This window comes from Siphateles boraxobius, unplaced genomic scaffold (genome assembly GCF_051911475.1).
Source record: "Siphateles boraxobius isolate OS27281-9 unplaced genomic scaffold, OSU_SipBor_1 46, whole genome shotgun sequence".
Classification (NCBI taxonomy): domain Eukaryota; kingdom Metazoa; phylum Chordata; class Actinopteri; order Cypriniformes; family Leuciscidae; genus Siphateles; species Siphateles boraxobius.
This window is the reverse complement of record NW_027509097.1, coordinates 3763129-3780858: the sequence shown is the minus strand read 5'-3', so window position 1 is coordinate 3780858 and position 17730 is coordinate 3763129. Positions and strand designations below refer to the sequence as shown.

The 17730-nt window shown below is 38.0% G+C and overlaps 1 protein-coding gene across 1 annotated transcript in view; it reads left to right on the top strand.

The window, feature by feature from the left end:
- Positions 1-12707, top strand: part of LOC143710318 (uncharacterized) — a 36810-nt gene extending 24103 nt beyond the window's left edge. The window contains exons 8-15 of the mRNA XM_077201281.1: positions 6773-6781; positions 10185-10295; positions 10395-10579; positions 10701-10855; positions 10949-11194; positions 11861-12023; positions 12280-12382; positions 12596-12707. Coding sequence (XP_077057396.1) covers positions 6773-6781; positions 10185-10295; positions 10395-10579; positions 10701-10855; positions 10949-11194; positions 11861-12023; positions 12280-12382; positions 12596-12699 — 1076 coding nt within the window. The 3' untranslated portion in view covers positions 12700-12707. The remainder of the gene's footprint in view (positions 1-6772; positions 6782-10184; positions 10296-10394; positions 10580-10700; positions 10856-10948; positions 11195-11860; positions 12024-12279; positions 12383-12595) is intronic.
- Positions 12708-17730: the final 5023 nt, after the last annotated feature.

Genomic DNA, 17730 nt, shown 5'->3' with positions numbered 1-17730 from the left:
CCAGCACTGGATCAAGCCTTCTCTCAGGTATTTTCCTAAACATTTGCTTTGGGGGGGAATGGCCACTGAAAAGGTGGACAATCACCGTCGCTCTCTTTAGGCATATCAGAGTTGGTATGTAAAAAAATAAAAAATAATAATAAATACATAAATAATTAAATAAATAGATTTTTCCATTATAGACGAGAGCACCACACACATGACCACCATTGGATCTAGCCTTCCCTCAGGTATATTTGAAACCATTTTTGGAGGGGGGAAATGCCACTGAAAATGTGGATGATCACTGTTGTGCTCTGTAGAGATATCAGAGTTGGCATGTAAAATAGCAAAATATAATTTTCCTTTTTTTTTACTATTAAAAACACCACATAGACATATAAACAACATTAAAAGCTTGATTTTCACCACAGAGGTACTTTAAGATTTTTAATTAGTGGTGGTTGACTTCACTTAGAACTCTAACGAAATACTTTTTCAAATCCTCAAGTACACGAATAGGAAATGTGGACAATCACTTTTGTGCTCTATAGGCATTGTTTTATCTTTCCCTTTACAGAAGAGAGCACCACACACGTGACCAGCACCAGATCAAGCCTTCAATCAGGTATAAAAAAAACATTGAATGCAAAGATGAAGTCATATGAGCCGATATCAGTAGGGGGTTTTGAGTTTTGCCAACTCATAAATTGTTACAGATCTATTGAATCAAAATCCCATGTTAGATCCTGCAAAATGCAAACCTAGAAATGAAATTGAGTCACAGATTCTTTGGTATTGCCACAAAATTCACATAAGCTTTCAATATTCAAATGGGAACGTTCAAGCAACTCCTTGACATTTTAAATTATGTGTACAATTTTATAAGATACCTCTCTAATTTCATTATTTATAAAAAACTTTTTTGTTATTGACCATACTCTTTTCCAGTTCATATTTTTATATAGACCAAAACACTGTTGAACAAGGCAAATAGTTTGTTTTTAAAATATTGAGAATATATTTGTTACTGTATTTATCTATTTATATATTAATATCCCCTATAAATATTGTATCACTACAAAAACGATCAACATTTATAGGATATAATCCAGGATTTCGTAATAGTGATACAACTCTGCCAGGGATTGCATCAAAAATAATAGCATATTCTTTTGGCCTCACAATAATCATACATTTATTGAGAAATTCCGAATATTAAAAGTAAACCTTGTTCATTAAGCAACTGATTAACAGTAAGAATTCGATTGTCGTATCATGTCTGATTAAAGATTGAATTTTTTTGTACAAGATATCTTTGTTATTCCATATAAAGTATTGATGTGGTAAAAAGTTATGTTTATAGATGAATTGCCAAGCAGTGCCTGCTTATGAAAGTTTGCCAGTTTAACTGGGATTTAATCAACTGAGAAATTACATTTTAAAGTAAAATGAATGCCACTATGAATTAAATATGTAATTTGGGAAAGCATTCCAAACACTATCTTAATTTGTAATACATTCGATGTATACATTATATATAATACATTAGTCTAATATTATTTCCAATATAACGGCCTTTCAAAAAACCTGACTGCTCTTAATCAATTATTGCATTTAGATTTTTCTTAAGTCTTTTTGCAAAAATTAAAGAAAATATTTTAGTATCATTATTTCACAATCTATTTAGTCTCGAATTTTCTAAGAACATTTATCTTTGTTAGGCTTGGGCATAAGTGTAATTGCTTCTTGATTTAGTGATGCGGGCATTTCTCCCCAAATCAACTGCTTCTTTAAAAACTGCAAGGATAAAGGGTGCAAGGTCATTACAATTTTTATTTTATTTTATAAAACTCTAAAAAAAATGACTATAAAATGTATTAACAAAAAAAAATATCCTTGAGATAATCATTAGTCCATTTATTATTAATTTTTTTACAGAAGTTATTTCTTAATATATTTTTGGTTTAGAAAAAATAAATATAGTATTTTTTTTCTCCTGCTTCCATCGATTTTTGTCTAGACCTAACAAAAGCACCCCTAGATTTCTCTTCATAAATATTATCCAGCTCCTTCTGCAATGTAGCAAGCCTTAATAATTCAGTGCTTGACATATTTTGGTTCTTTTTGAGAGCGGTAACTCAACACGAGTAGCTACGGTGCGGGAACTCCTCCCTTCTCCACTTTTGAATTAAGATATATTTGATGAAATCTGAGAGCTGGATCACTCCTCCATAGGCTTCTGAAGGGAATGAAACTTGCCAGCCCCTAAAAGTTATTAAAGATATTGTTAAAATAGTCCAAGTGACTACAGTGGCTCAATCTTAAGTTTATCAAACGACGAGAATACTTTTTGTGCGCAAAAAATAAATAAATAACGACTTTATTTCAACCATTCGTTTCCTTTTCTGTGGGCCTCGAGTCAGTTCACTAGTGATATAGCACAGTTCTTCTGTTGTTGTATGTCACACGCATCACATACATGACCAGCGTCAGCCAATAAGGAGCCTACGTGTGACGTAGCTCTACGCTATCACACTACGCTAACTGACTCGAGGCCCACAGAGAAGGAAATGTCATATTTTTTTGCATGTCATATGAAAATAATTTCATGAGTTTTATTTTTTTTTCAAACGTCAAAAGATCGCGTAGCTCACGTTTACAAGACAGCGCCATTATAGTAGCCTATTGTCTACTGTTTTACATAAACCGAAGTCTTTTACTTCATATAAAAATAGTTTTGGGAAGTGCATCATATAAAAATAAAATACAATTAATATTTCTCTCTTCCCAACTTGCTACACATAGATGAATCGCAAATTTGAAAATCGATTTGCATTATAGCCTGAGGCAAGACACTTTCACCAGAAAAATAAATAAACAAACATGACTATCAGCCTGCAGACATTAGGATAGTTATCCTGAAAGATTATTTATTATAACCATCGTAAACTAGCATGATAGTGTAGCTACCAGATTGATAATTCGCTACTCTACTAGCATTACTTGATTCATGAAGATAAATGGATGACCAGATAGATTCCGAAACATGGCCAGGCCATGTTATTCAGCCTTTTATAAAGATGTCTATCAATGTAAGCAAATATCATTTGGGAATTACCCGTCTTTCGAATATCTGGGTATTGTGTTAAAAGGTGCTCCACGCATTTTACTTATCATTGTTTACAGGCCTCCAAAATACTCTCCAGCTTTTGCTGAGAACTTAACAGAACTGTTATCAACAATTTCCTCAGAGTTTGACTGCTTTGCCATTGCTGGAGATTTTAACATCCACATAGATAATGCAGAAAACAATATGGCAAAAGAAATCAAAACTGTTTTAAAAACTTTTGATCTGACTCAGCATGTACATGGAGCCACACATAATCGTGGACACACTCTAGATTTACTTATCAGTAAGGGTCTAAACATTTCATCAATTGTTATTAAGGATGTAGCACTGTCTGATCATTTTTGTATTTTCTTTGATATATTGATCTCTCCAGCCATTGAAGCTAGATCTGTGTCTGTCAAGAAGAGATGCTTAAATGAGAACACTAGTGTACTATTTATGAAGGCTATATCTTTAACACCAAGCATATCTGCTGACTCTGTTGATTTTCTCCTTGATTCTTTTAACTCAAAAGTTAAGAGTGTAATTGATGATATTGCTCCTGTGAAAGTCAGGAAGAAGAGTGGCAGACAAAAAGCACCTTGGAGAAACTCAACAGCAGTGCAAAATATGAAAAGACAATGCAGAAAAGCAGAGCGCATGTGGCGGAAGACAAAACTTGTAGTCCATTATAACATCTACAAAGACAGCATCCATGCTTTCAATAAGGAACTAAGCAAAGCTAGACAGACTTTCTTCTCGAATGTTATAAACAGCAATATAAACAACACACGCACTCTTGTTGCTACTGTAGAGAGACTGACAAACCCCCCAAGCCAGTTTTCCAGTGAAATGCTCTCAGTGAGAAAGTGCAGTGAGTTTGCTTCTTTCTTCTCTGAGAAAATCAATAATATCAGAAAGGTGATCAGCTCATCCTTGAGTTGCGCTGGTGTCAGGCAGATCAGACAACAGCACGAGAAAGTAGCCACTATGTCTGATTTCGAAGAAATTGATGGCAAAATTTTGGAAGAAACCGTACAGCACGTAAAAACATCAACCTGCGCCCTTGACGCACTTCCCACATCTTTTTTCAAAAATGTGTTACACAGCTTAGAAGCAGATCTCCTAGAGGTGGTAAATGCCTCACTTCTCTCTGGGAGTTTTCCGACCTCCCTGAAAACTGCTGTTGTCAAGCCCCTCCTGAAAAAGAGCAATCTGGATAAGACCATATTAAACAACTATAGACCGATCTCAAATCTTCCTTTCATAGGCAAGATCATTGAAAAAGTTGTCTTCAATCAGCTGAACAAATTCTTAAGCTCGAATGGATACTTTGACCATTTTCAATCTGGTTTCCGACCGCACCACAGTACAGAGACCGCGCTCATAAAGATAATAAATGATATTCGCTTAAATACTGATACAGGCAAATTATCAGTGCTGGTACTACTCGACCTCAGTGCTGCATTTGACACTGTCGATCACAAAATACTTCTTGACAGGCTGGAAAACTGGGTCGGGCTTTCTGGGATAGTCCTAAAATGGTTCAGGTCATACTTAGGAGGCAGAGGTTATTATGTGAGTATAGGAGACCATAAGTCTGAGTGGACATCCATGACATGCGGAGTCCCTCAAGGCTCAATTCTTGCGCCACTCCTATTCAACCTGTACATGCTCCCAATGAGCCAAATAATGAGAAAGAACCAAATCGCTTACCATAGCTATGCAGACGACACACAGCTCTACTTATCCCTATCGCCTAACGATTACAGCCCCATTGACTCCCTTTGCCAATGCATTGATGAAGTAAACAATTGGATGTGCCAAAACTTTCTTCAGTTAAACAAAGACAAAACTGAAGTCATTGCGTTTGGAAACAAAGATGAAGTTCTCAAGGTGAACGCATACCTTCAGTCTAGGGGTCAAACAACTAAAAATCAAGTCAGGAATCTGGGTGTGTCTCTGGAGTCAGACCTTAGTTTCAGTAGTCATGTCAAAGCAATAACTAAATCAGCATATTATCACCTGAAAAATATTGCAAGAATTAGATGCTTTGTTTCCAGTCAAGACTTAGAAAAACTTGTGCATGCTTTCATCACCAGTAGGATGGATTATTGTAATGGACTTCTCGCTGGCCTTCCCAAAAAGACCATAAGACAGTTGCAGCTCATACAGAACGCTGCTGCTAGGATTCTGAGCAGAACCAGAAAATATGAACACATCACACCAGTCCTCAGGTCTTTACACTGGCTGCCAGTTACATTTAGGATTGATTTTAAAGTATTATTACTGGTATATGAATCATTCAATGGCCTAGGACCTCAATACATTGCAGATATGCTCAGTGAATATAAACCCAACAGATCACTCAGATCATTAGGATCACATCGGCTAGAAATACCAAGGGTTCACTCTAAGCATGGCGAGTCTGCTTTTAGCTACTATGCCAGCCGCAGCTGGAACCAGCTTCCAGAAGAGATCAGATGTGCTCCTACAGTAGTCACATTCAAATCCAGACTCAAAACACATCTGTTTAACTGTGCATTTACTGAATGAGCACTGTGCCACTGTTCGTCCGACTGTTTGCACTGTATTTTATTTTATGTTTTAATTATTCTGTATTTTATCTTTTATTCTAAACTGTTTTAATTATTCTGATTTCTTTTGATTATTTTAATTTCTTCTATGTAAAGCACTTTGAATTACCATTGTGTATGAAATGTGCTATATAAATAAACTTGCCTTGCCTTGCCTTGCCTTGACTTTTACATTTCGCTTGGTAGTCAGCTCCCTGACTCCCTGATTTATTTCTAAATGTATAAACACTTTATAGATGACTGACTGCTGCGCTTGTGACAGGGTGCATGTTACTCGCACGCGCACTCTCACCCTCTTCAAACTGTCTTGCTCTCCCTCCAATATTGATCCTCATCTGGCCTTTTAGTTTGTCACTCTCCCTTTTTCTTTTTTTAGTCTCCTCTGACAAAACCTTTGCCTTCTTCCTTTTAGTTGTTGCTTCAGCCATGACAACAACATACAGACGGGTATCAAACGCTAGTTGGGCTATCGTGTCAGAATTTGAGGAAGTTGGGGTGGTGGGGGAAGTGACATATGCTGTAAAGCAGTCGAATTTTGTCGTTTTTTTTGTGCTCGGGTTCCTACCCGAAAACCGAAGTTACATAGTGCCAGTGAAAGCGATACAGACACTGTCAGGATATGGCAGAGGTGTCATTCAACCTATTGTAAGTCGATGTACCATCACAAGGGTCTTGGAGATATATTATGAAGGTTGAAAAACTACATAGTGCTGCTTTAATGCCAGCTTGGAACTGCTGGCCAATTGTCACGAAGTATGCAAATACTGACAGACTTCTGGGCATGGGCATGACAATTGCATCAGAATCTCTTTCTTCACGCTGTCATCATTGAAGTTGCACCTGAGGACTAGTTACCTTTTCTTTCTCACATCCAACGGCCAACCTTTGCATTTGTGCGACTGGGATTTACAGTCGAGTCGCCGCCAGGCTGCTTCGAGGAGGAGGAATCCGTTTTTCCACGACGTCCACGATGATAAAGTCGTGATATTACATGATAAAGTCGTGGTCTGCACTACAATCGGCGCGCGTCTAAAGGGATGAGGCAGAAGCCCAGGGCTCTGTGCGCATGTCCCCCGTCGAGGAGACCGTCGCAGTGCATCTGTGCCCATCCGTTCGTCTCTGGGAGCGGATCTCAGCTTGCAGTCCAAGCCGTGCAAGTTCACAGCTCATCTGGCTGAAAAAGAAATGCTCCAATCACTCACTGGACAGTTATTCCAGGCATTTCACCTAAAAAGTTCTGAGAATGGAAGTGCACAGCCGCTATTTCGTTGTGCCCAAGAGGGATGGAGGACTCCGTCTGATACTGGAGCCGAGACCCATCAACCGAGCACTTCAAAGTGACACCTCTGTAACCCCGTATCCAGTAGCTTCTTTAAATACCGCTCACGGTCCTCGGTCGGCAAAGAGAGTGTGTATGTTTGTGCCATTTTTGCTATCAAGGAACTTTGCACATCTAGAGCGAGTTCTGTTCTCAGAGGAATCCGTTTGTTATCCCCCAAAAACGGGCGTTACCCTTCGATGACGTTGGTCTATACAGCATGTTTTTCTGAGCCCCAAAAAGGGACAATTTAAACATGCTGTAAAAAATTATCTGTATGGTATTTTGAGCTAAAACTCGTATATACGAGCATACACACTCTGGGGACATCAGAGACTTATTTTACATATTGTGAAAAGGGGCATAATAGGTGCCCTTTAAAGCCATCAGTCACTGTAATATCAACTTGATTTATAAATAAAATCATATTTAAAAGGCAAATTCAAGATGAAGAACTAAAGTAAACCACATATAATCACAGAGAGAAGTTGGCGTGTAAAATGGCAAAAACATTAAAAAAAAAAATTTGACTGGGGAAAGGCCACTGAAAAGGTGGACGATCACAGTTGTTAGCATGTAAAATGGCGTAAATAAAAAAATCTGTTTTAAATGTTTTTTTCTTTTCTTTACAGAACAGAGCACCACAAAAATGACCAGCACCACATCAAGCCTTCTCTCAGGTATTTTCACATACTTTTTGTAATGTTATGACTTGTCTCAGAGGTGGATGGCTTGGTTTATAATTCTATTTAGGATATTTTTCGCATCCTCATGGAGACAATGAATAGGGGAAATTATCTTCAGAAACAATTTTATTTTTTATCAACAATTATTTTTTTCTTTCCCTTTGAAGAGAGCACCACACACATGACCTCCATCAGATCAAGCCATCCCTCAGGTATTTTCTTATACTTTTTGTAATTAGATGTTTTTCTTTAGATGTGGTTGACTTTTTAACATCCTCATGAGACAATGAATTGGAAAAGTGGACAATCACTGCTGCTCTCAGAGTTACGTGATCAGAGGATATGGTGCGCTTTTGTTGTTTTACTTTTACTTTCTCCGCTATCACCTCTCAGGACGGTATGATTGGCTGCTAATGCTGTTTGCCATCATTATGGCGTTGACACCTGAATGGACGTCCCTCTGATAAAAGACAGACGTCAACAGGAAATGCGGGGGAGAGGAAAATGAGCCGAGTCTTTTGGTCCTGTCACACTTTGTTGTTGGCGTGTTTTTTAAAATCTTATTAGCTAAAAACAAAAAATCTTATTTAAGAATTCATTTATTTATTTAATTTATTTAATTATTTAACCTGAAATACATGTTTTCTTCTGTATACACAATATTACTCAATATTCTATATGTTGTAAATAAAATATATTTTGTTTAATGGAAAAAATATTTGGGAAAAAGTTTTTTTTTCACCCAGACATTCAAAAATAACACGTTTTAGAGCTGTAATCGCGATACAGTGATACCGTGAAACTGTGATATTTTTGGGGAAGGATAGCATTTCATCAGGATCTCATACCGGTCGCTTGTTTGTTTTTCTTTTCGTGTTGTGTTAAATAGTTTATTGGGAATGGGATTGAAGTGTGGGCTTTGTTTTATTACTGTTTTTGATTTAGCCCCAATCAGGTTCTTTCTTCCTACTCAGGTTTTTTCCCTCTTGATTGAGTGTAACTATGTGCTTGATTGTGAATAAATGGATCTCTCGCTTTTCTCTATTGAAACTGCCTTTGCTCTTGTGTTCTTTTTGATTCAAACGGGTAACTTTACTAATAATATTCCAATAGGTAGCGATCCATACAAAGAATACACACACACCATAGTGTTAACAAGACCGGATAAAGAGTGCAGGAAAAGGTGACCTATATATATTCAAACTCAAAAAAGATGGTTAAACTAACACAGCTGACACGGATGAACAAATATTGACCTTGCGCCGTAACACAATGAAGACAGGGATGTATGGGAAGGGGTTCCAGAGGAGGACGAGGGTTTGGGGAAGGGGTGGTGATGGTAGGACAACTGGATAAATGGATGGTGATGGTGGGACAACGAGACCCCAGTGGGAAAGATGGAAATAGTACACTGGCACAGACCCAGAGCTCCCCAGTGCCAACAGCCCACGGTGGAGTTGAGGGAGGAACCAAGGTGGTGTAGTGGCTGACAAAAGCTGAGGGACTACTGCAGGAGACAAGGGCGATGGATCCAAAGGCGCAGACGGAGAACGGCAAGAGCCTAGGGACATCACTGGTGAAGGAGACCCAGGGGACGTCTCTGCAACAAGTATCACAGGTGGAGCCAAAGAATCCAAGGACAGGGGCGACGCTGGTAAGACCGAGGACAGAGGCGACCCAGAATGGAGGAAGGAGCCCGCTGCAGGCGTAGGGGAAAAGGGACAGAGCACAGCAGAGGGCCCGGATGTCCGTGGTGTAGGCAGAGCGACGACAGACCACGGGGGAGCCGATGGGACGAGGGAATCCGGTGGAGTCACTTGGACGAGGTTTCCTGGAGGAGCCGATGGTGGGAGGAGCCAGGGCGATGGCTTGGTTTACAACTCTATTGAAGAACTTTTTCAACATCCTCATGGAGACAATTAATAGCAAACGTGGACAATCGCTGTTGCGTTAATAGGTATTGTTTTTTTGAAGATCAATTGATCAAAGATCAATCCTTTACTCAAGTATTTGATAAAATATTGATAAAAAAGGTCACTTTTTAGGTGATGTATTGGGTTGGAATGGGGTAGGATTAAGGGATGTAGAATAACGTCATGCAGAATAAGGCATTAATATGCACTAATAAACAGCCAATATCCTAGTAATATGCATGCTAATAAGAAACAAGTTAATAGTAAGAATTGGACCCTAAACTAAAGTGTTACCGAAACAAATTATTGCAAAGATGATGCAAAGTATGGTTAGTATTTGATAACTCAAAAATTGTCACAGGTCTGTTTTATCCATTTGGAGATTGAGTTTTTTAAATGGATTTTTTTGTTGTTGTTGTATCTTTATAGTTAGACCACTGAAAACTAAAAAGTCGTAATGTTAAATATTTTATAGCAATGATTACTATATTTAATAAAGGAATATCTTATCTTCAAATATCTGTTTTATATATGCCCCAGTTATTGTCATAAATCCTGTGGTTCTCCTCTGTTTGTCAGACCGCTGTTCTGAGCTCAACTGCACTGAGGATGAACGCTGTGAAAATAAACATGGTGTTTATGGCTGTTTCTGCAAGGAGAACCATCACAGATCTCACCGTGGATCCTTTGGTTGGACTCATTCAGCATTTCAGATATATGTTCATCATTGATTACATTTTTGTTTTTTATCACTGCTGACATTCTCTTGAATATTTTTTTCTCTCTCAGATTTCTCTGAAACCTGTGAAAGCAGCTCTGGCTCCATGTCTCTGTCTCGCTGTCAGCTTTTTGAGGCTGGTTTTCCTTCTGACAACTTACACCTCAATGACCCCAACTGCAGAGGAACAGTCCGGAATGGCAGAGTGGAGTTCTATTTTGACAACAATGACCACATCTGTGGTACAAATCTTGTGGTAGGAATCATTACGTACATGCTCAAATGGTCAAAAGAACAACAAATGCTTTTTACAATTCTTTTATAATTCTTTAAACAGTCCCTTAATGTACAAATGTTCAAATAATATGTGCCTACAGGCCAATGGCACCCACTTCATCTATGAGAACTTTATTGTGGCAGAGCCACACACAGTTGGGCATCTCATCAGCAGGAAGAGAATTCTGAAGCTTTCTTTCAGCTGTGTGTACTTACAAACCCAAACACTCTCCATGGACATCAACCCTCTGGAGAGGTGGGATACACTAAATTCAGCAAACTTACTGACTAACTATTTAAAATATTCTTATTTGTAATTAACACATCTCTTGTAAAATTATTTCAACAGCATTGTGCACAGGATCCTTCCTGCTGGTCAAGGGACATATCGGGTCAGGATGATTACCTATCAGGATGCTGAATTCACCCATCCCTTCACTGGTAGTGTGAACGTGGAACTGGACAGACGTATTTTTGTGGAAGTTCGTGTTGATGGAGTTGACAGCCGTCAATTTGCCTCAGTGATTGACGAATGTTGGGCTACACCTGTGAATGATCCTCATTACTCTCTCCGCTGGGACCTCATCGTTGACAAGCAAGTTCATTTTATTTTTTTATTTTTTTTTCTTATTTGTCTTCCTTAGCACTTATGTATTTGAAAAAAAAAACAACAACAATGCTATTCATTACTTTTAAGGACGTCTTCAGACCTGTAGATCGTTGCTTTGTTACATTTCAAAGCATACCAAAAAGTCACATGCGAGTGAAACTGTCGTCTTATTTGTTCAAAGTACACAAATGTATCCGAGTGGGAATCAAGGCATTTTTGCATTGCACCTGCTTCGGTATGGAGCAATTTGACAGCATTTTAAGATGAAGAGGCACTCTTTGCTTTTCAGCTGTGATGTGCTGAATCATAGAATCAGACACTGCTGCTTTTTACATATTGCATTTCCCATGATGAATTATGATACAAATTGGTTTGTTGGTTGGTTAGGTCAGATTGCTTTCTCACCAGTGAACCACTCCAGAGTTCAGTTACAACGTCTTTCAGGCGATCTCAGACTGTGTTTTTTTTTTTTTTTTGGTTCGGATCCGAGCAAAGTTGCTGTGTTTATATATGCCTAAATGAACAAAACTAAGGGAGAAAAAGCATCCAGTTCTGAAACAAACGCTTTAAACGATCCTCATGTCATCCCAAATCTACATAAATTTTTGTACAGTCTGTAATTTTTTTTATTATACTGTATAAAATGCTCAGGTGTCCCAATCCAGAGGACAATACAGTGAACTTGCTGCAGAGTGGTGTTTCCACATCCAGTCGTTTCTCCTTTGAGATGTTTATCTTCACTGCAAACTCCACAAAGGTTTACCTGCACTGCGCTATTCACCTTTGCCTTCAGACAGACAATCACTGCCCAGTGGTGAGTTTACAAATTCATAAGTATTTTCAGATTTTACTTATGGACATGGATATAGTTGTTGGTATGAGTACATTTATCAAGTTTCTTGAAGTGAAAGAAAAATACAGATACACATATATATTTGAGCTGCTGTCAATGGAGAAAAATGCTGTTTGCTTCCAATTGTATACAGTAGTTACAACACCTACAAGTAGAGGGCCTTAAACCTTGACCCCTTGGTTGACACAACTTGGTTGTCTTTTCATCTGTATTTTAGCACTGTGACTCTGAGCACCATCACAGAGAGGGCAGATCTGTGGACTTCCATGACAGTGCTTCCATATCTATGGGTCCATTGATATGGTCTGACAGTAACAAAGGTGACTTATAAAACAAATAAAAAAAGATATATTGTTCATGTTTGAATATCAAATGAGCACGAGTGTTGTAGTTCTGCACTGGTCTGGAACACAGTGGATGCAGAGGAATGATACATATAGTAAAACATCTCTCAGTGCTGTTAACTGAAACATCAGCACTCTTCAACCACTGCTTGCCCAATCAACTGACTGCTGTGTATTCTCTGTTCACAGATACACAGATGCCACGCCAAGTGCAAGTATCCAAGGCTCCATGGCTGTGTGGTTCTCTGACTATATCACTTATTTCTCTGATGAGTGTCCTGATATTCTTCTAGAATATTTCCACTAAGAATCACAATTTTTAATCTAGTCTAAATCTCTTTATTTAACCAAAATCAACATTAAAATAGTTTATAGTTATATAGTATACTGATTGACTGATAGAATGGTAATTTTATAAATTGAACTAATTATTAATCGTCTAATTACTATTGTGCAGATAAAGCATTTTGTTATGTTACGAGTCTTCCTAGCGGATGTAATATAATAATTAGATAATAAACTGATTAATCATGTACTTTGCTTTTTGGTTTTGGTTACATATTTGTCATTTGCTTTGTGTGTGTGATTTGTTGTACCATTCACCCTTTGCCGGGACTTTGAATGACAGGTGATCTGACCAATCATAATGCCATTTTGTCTGACAAACAAACCAGACAGGAGAGTTATTTGATTAAATTTGATGGACTTGAACTCGAAATATTGTGTATTGACATCTTTCCGCAGTTGAAACAACATACCCTCTGATGTTCATTCATGTTTATTTTGTGTTTAACTACTAACTAGTAGGAAGAGATGATCGGTTCATGTGCCGTTTGAACTTAGGCGCTATACAGTTATCTCTCATGACACAATAAAGAGCCATTAAAAAGGTATTTGTTCTAATTTAAGAAAAAAAAAAGAAAAAATCTTTGAGACTTTGTTTAATACCAAAAATAATCGACACGTTGTCTGTGACAACAGAGCAACAGTAACTTAGGGGGGCAGGTCTTTGCGAACGGTACATTGTTTATTATACTGTGGTAATTTTATCTGTAAGAATCACCCATTAGTGTGATGGAGAGCCACAGTGGACAGTGTGCAGTCTCTCGAGACTCCAACAGATCCACTTCCACTGGGCCGAACTTCTGACATATTTACTCACCCATTCCTCGGGTCTCAGCCCCTGCCTCGACAGGATGTCTGCTCCCTGATTCTGATCCCCTGGGATGTATGTTGCTTTGAGAGACAACAGTCTCCCCTGGGACCACAGGAGGATCTGATGCACCAGTCTGCATAAAGGGCAGGACCTCAGACCCCCCTGATGATTTATATAGGCCACCACTGACATGTTGTCTGACCTCACAAGGACATTGTGACCCTTAAGGTCTGGCATAAAGCTCCTCAGAGCTTGAAACATCGCCAATAATTCCAAACAATTTATGTGCCGGCAGGAATGATGGTCCTGCCATAGACCTCTTGTAAAGTGGCCGTCCATGACCGCACCCCAGCCTGTGAGGGAGGCGTCTTTCGAATGAACTGACAGACTGTGTCTGCTTCGCGAGCAATGTTAGGAAGACTGTTCCAAAGTTTTGGTGCTAAAAAGGAAAAGGATCTACCGCCAGCAGTCGATTTTGATATTCTAGGTATTATCAACTGGCCAGAACTTTGAGATTGCAATAGACGTGAAGGACTATAATACGTTAAGAGCTTGCTCAAGTACTGCTGAGCTAAACCATTTAGTGCTTTGTAAGTAATCAGCAATATTTTTAAAATGTATACAATGTTTAATAGGAAGCCAATGCAGTGTTGACAGAACCGGGCTAATATGGTCATACTTCCTGGTTCTGGTAAGAACTCGAGCTGCTGCGTTTTGAACTAGCAGTAGTTTGTTTATTAAGCGTTCAGGGCAACCACCCAGTAGAGCATTACAATAATCTAGCCTTGATGTCATGAACGCATGAACTAGTTGTTCCGAATTTGTCAATGAGAGCATATGACGTAATTTAGATTTATTTTTAAGATGGAAAAATGCAGTTTTACAGATACTAGACACGTGACTTTCAAATGAAAGATTGGTATCAAAGAGCACACCCAGGTTCGACGAAGACTTGACAGAGCAGTCACCAAGTGTTAGACAGTATTCTAGGTTACTACGTGTGGAAGTTTTTTGTCCAATAATTAGAATCTCTGCTTTTTCAGAATTTAGTAGTAGGAAATTATTAGTCATCCGATTTTTTTATATCAACTATGCATTCCGATAATTTTGTGAATTGATAAGTTTCGTTAGGTTTTGAAGAAATATAGAGCTGAGTATCATCAGCATAACAGTGAAAGCTAATTCCATGTCTCCTAATGATATCTCCGAAAGGTAGCATGTAAATAGTGAACGGCAACGGTCCTAGTACTGAGCCTTCTGGTACGCCATACTGAAATTGTGATTGATTAGACATCTTTTCATTTACTGCTACAAACTGATAGCAGTTAGATAAATATGATTTAAACCATGCTAGTGCAATTTCACTAATGCCAACATAAGTTTCGAGTCTATTTAAAAGAATGTTGTGGTCGATAGTGTCAAATGTAGCACTAAGATCAAGTAACACTAATAGAGAGATACAACCACGATCGGATGATAAGAGCAAGTCATTTGTGACTCTAATGAGAGCTGAAAAAGTGGCACCATTCTTACCACAGTTCAACTTGTTGCAGGAGTCCATTATGGTAACACTTCCAATAAGGTTTCATTTGTTAGCATTAGTCAACATTAACAACCAACAAGTGCATTTTTATTAACCAACATTATTAAAGATTTAAAATGCGGCACAAATTTCAGGATCGTTATCATTTTCAGTATATTCAGAATCAAATCAGTATATTAGAATGATTTCTGAAGGATCGTGTGACACTGATAACTAATATTGATACTGAAAATTCACCTTTACTGTTGCAGGAATAAATTTCATTTTAAAATGTATTACAATAGAAAATGGCTGTATTCACAATATTACTGTTTTAATGTTGTTGTTGTTTTTAATCAAATTAATGCAGCCTTGGTGAACATAAGTGACTTCTTTCAAAAAATCGTACTGACCTTATGTGTCTGTGTCCGCGTTTATGAAACTATGCATTTGTTTTAAACTGGTTTCTTGTCAAGGAAACATCTTTCCAGACTGGAACCACAAGTAAACACTTACCTTACCATTTTTATTTTTATTCCTACACAGCCATTTCCAAATGTATTGACAGTGACATAAATTGTGTATTTCACAAGTTTCCTTCAGTTGTTGTGGTGTTGATTCACAATGTTTCTATATTATTGTGCAGAGTGATCAGATATATTTTAAATAATTGCAAAAAAATAAATGTATAGAAAAAAAACCCAAATTTCACTGTTTTTTGGCCCTGGCATAAAATGACACGCTAACGTAATTTCACTAATCATATCATCAGCTCATGGGAAAGAAGTGCTTCAAATCATTGTGTTAGCAAAAAACCTCCAAAGAAAGACATGTTGCAATCTTCGCTTTGCATCAAAATGGCCTCACATGCAAAGAAATTGCTGCAAAGAATTTTGCAACTGAAAGAACCATTTAGTGGATTATCAAGACCTTAAAGGAGAGAGGTTCAACTGCAGTGAAGAAGGCTTCAGGATGTCCCAGAGTTCCCAGCAAGCATCATGGCCATCTCCTTCTGTCCAGTAGTGCAGAGCTCGCTCAATTTGGGCAGCAGGAGGGTGTGAGTGCATCTGGCAAACACATTGAGGTGAAGACTTGAAGACAACGACCTGGTGTCAATAATGGCAGCAAAGAAGCCCCCTTTCTCCAAGAAAAACACAGACTGTTTTGCACATCCGGAAAACGGATTGAAAAAGGGAACACTACCATGAGTCCTGTGTCATGCCTTCTTTGCAGAATCCAGAGATTAGTGACCCAGGAGCAATTTGGTGAAGATCCATGGATTTTCCAGAATGATGGAGCACCATATCACATACAAGAGTGACAATAAAGTGGCTCTGAGATCATTGAAAGTTTGGATCTGTGGCCAGGCTAGAGAACCTGTGGTCAATCTTCAAAAGGCAAGAATGGATAGGCATCAGTCAGGATTAAGCCAAGAAGCTGATATTCAGCATGACAGACCAAATTGAAAATGTTATAATGAAGGGTCAACACAGTAAATATTGACTCTTTTCATTTATTGAATGTTTGTGCCAATAAAAGCCTTTAAAACATAATAAATGCTTATCATCTCTATCTGTCTCTCTTATTTTTTTTTTATCTCTCTGTTACTCCAAGGCTGCCGCGTACCTATAGGCGAACAAGGCTTTCAGGCCAGCAAGAGAGATAACATTTTTCATATATTTTTTTGGATAATCATTTGGAATTATTGCACTTATATCCACAAGTTATGACCTCATTAGTTATTCTCTAAATTAACTTTCCTTCTAGTATAACCACTCCACCAGGCTTTCCCTGCCCAGTGTGACACTGCCTTTACGTCAAAGTGGTACTGCCGCCCCAATTTAGAAGTGGCCCACTGGAAATTCTCCTGGCTCTCCCGGAAATCTCCTAATTTGAGCTAAATCATGGTTTAATATCCTGTAGATACATTTATTATATAATAGGGTATAATATGCTGCAGAATTTGCATTTGCAGCTAGTGGTTGCGTGTTTTTTTTTTTTTTTTGCAGAAAAAAATAATAATCAGAAAACATGCTTGTGCATGTTTTTAATTTTAGTCTAATTTGAACAATAAACAAAATCTTCAGTCTTTCTCAATATCGTGTTTCGTGTGAAGTGGGAGTGGCATGGCCTTATTTTGCCGAGAGTGGCAGTTGAGTGCCACCACTGCTTCAATCTCTTTTCTAAGAACCAGAACTTGCTCGACCAGTCACAATGAATTATGACAGCCAGCTACACTTCCCATCATTATGCGGAAAGTTACTTTGTAACATTTTTGGAAAACAAGCAAGTCCAGTGTGGCTGTCCACACACTGAATTCAGTACAGACTACAGCAGTCTATTAAAACGTTTTATTAAACACAAGGTGTGTTTATTAAAACACACCTTGTTTAGATTTATGGCTTTGATTTTCTTGCAATTTTAGAGTTCAAAATGTTTCATAAAATATATATTTTATATACAGTATATAGCTGCTCCCCAAATTCACATTTTTATGACAGTTTTTTGACATGGACATTTTTGTCCAGTACGGACCTATGTGCAACTTTTCTTGACACACAAGGGCTAGGGCAAATTTAAATATTATATATATATATATATATATATATATATATATATTTAAGCTTTCTATTTCTATTTAACATT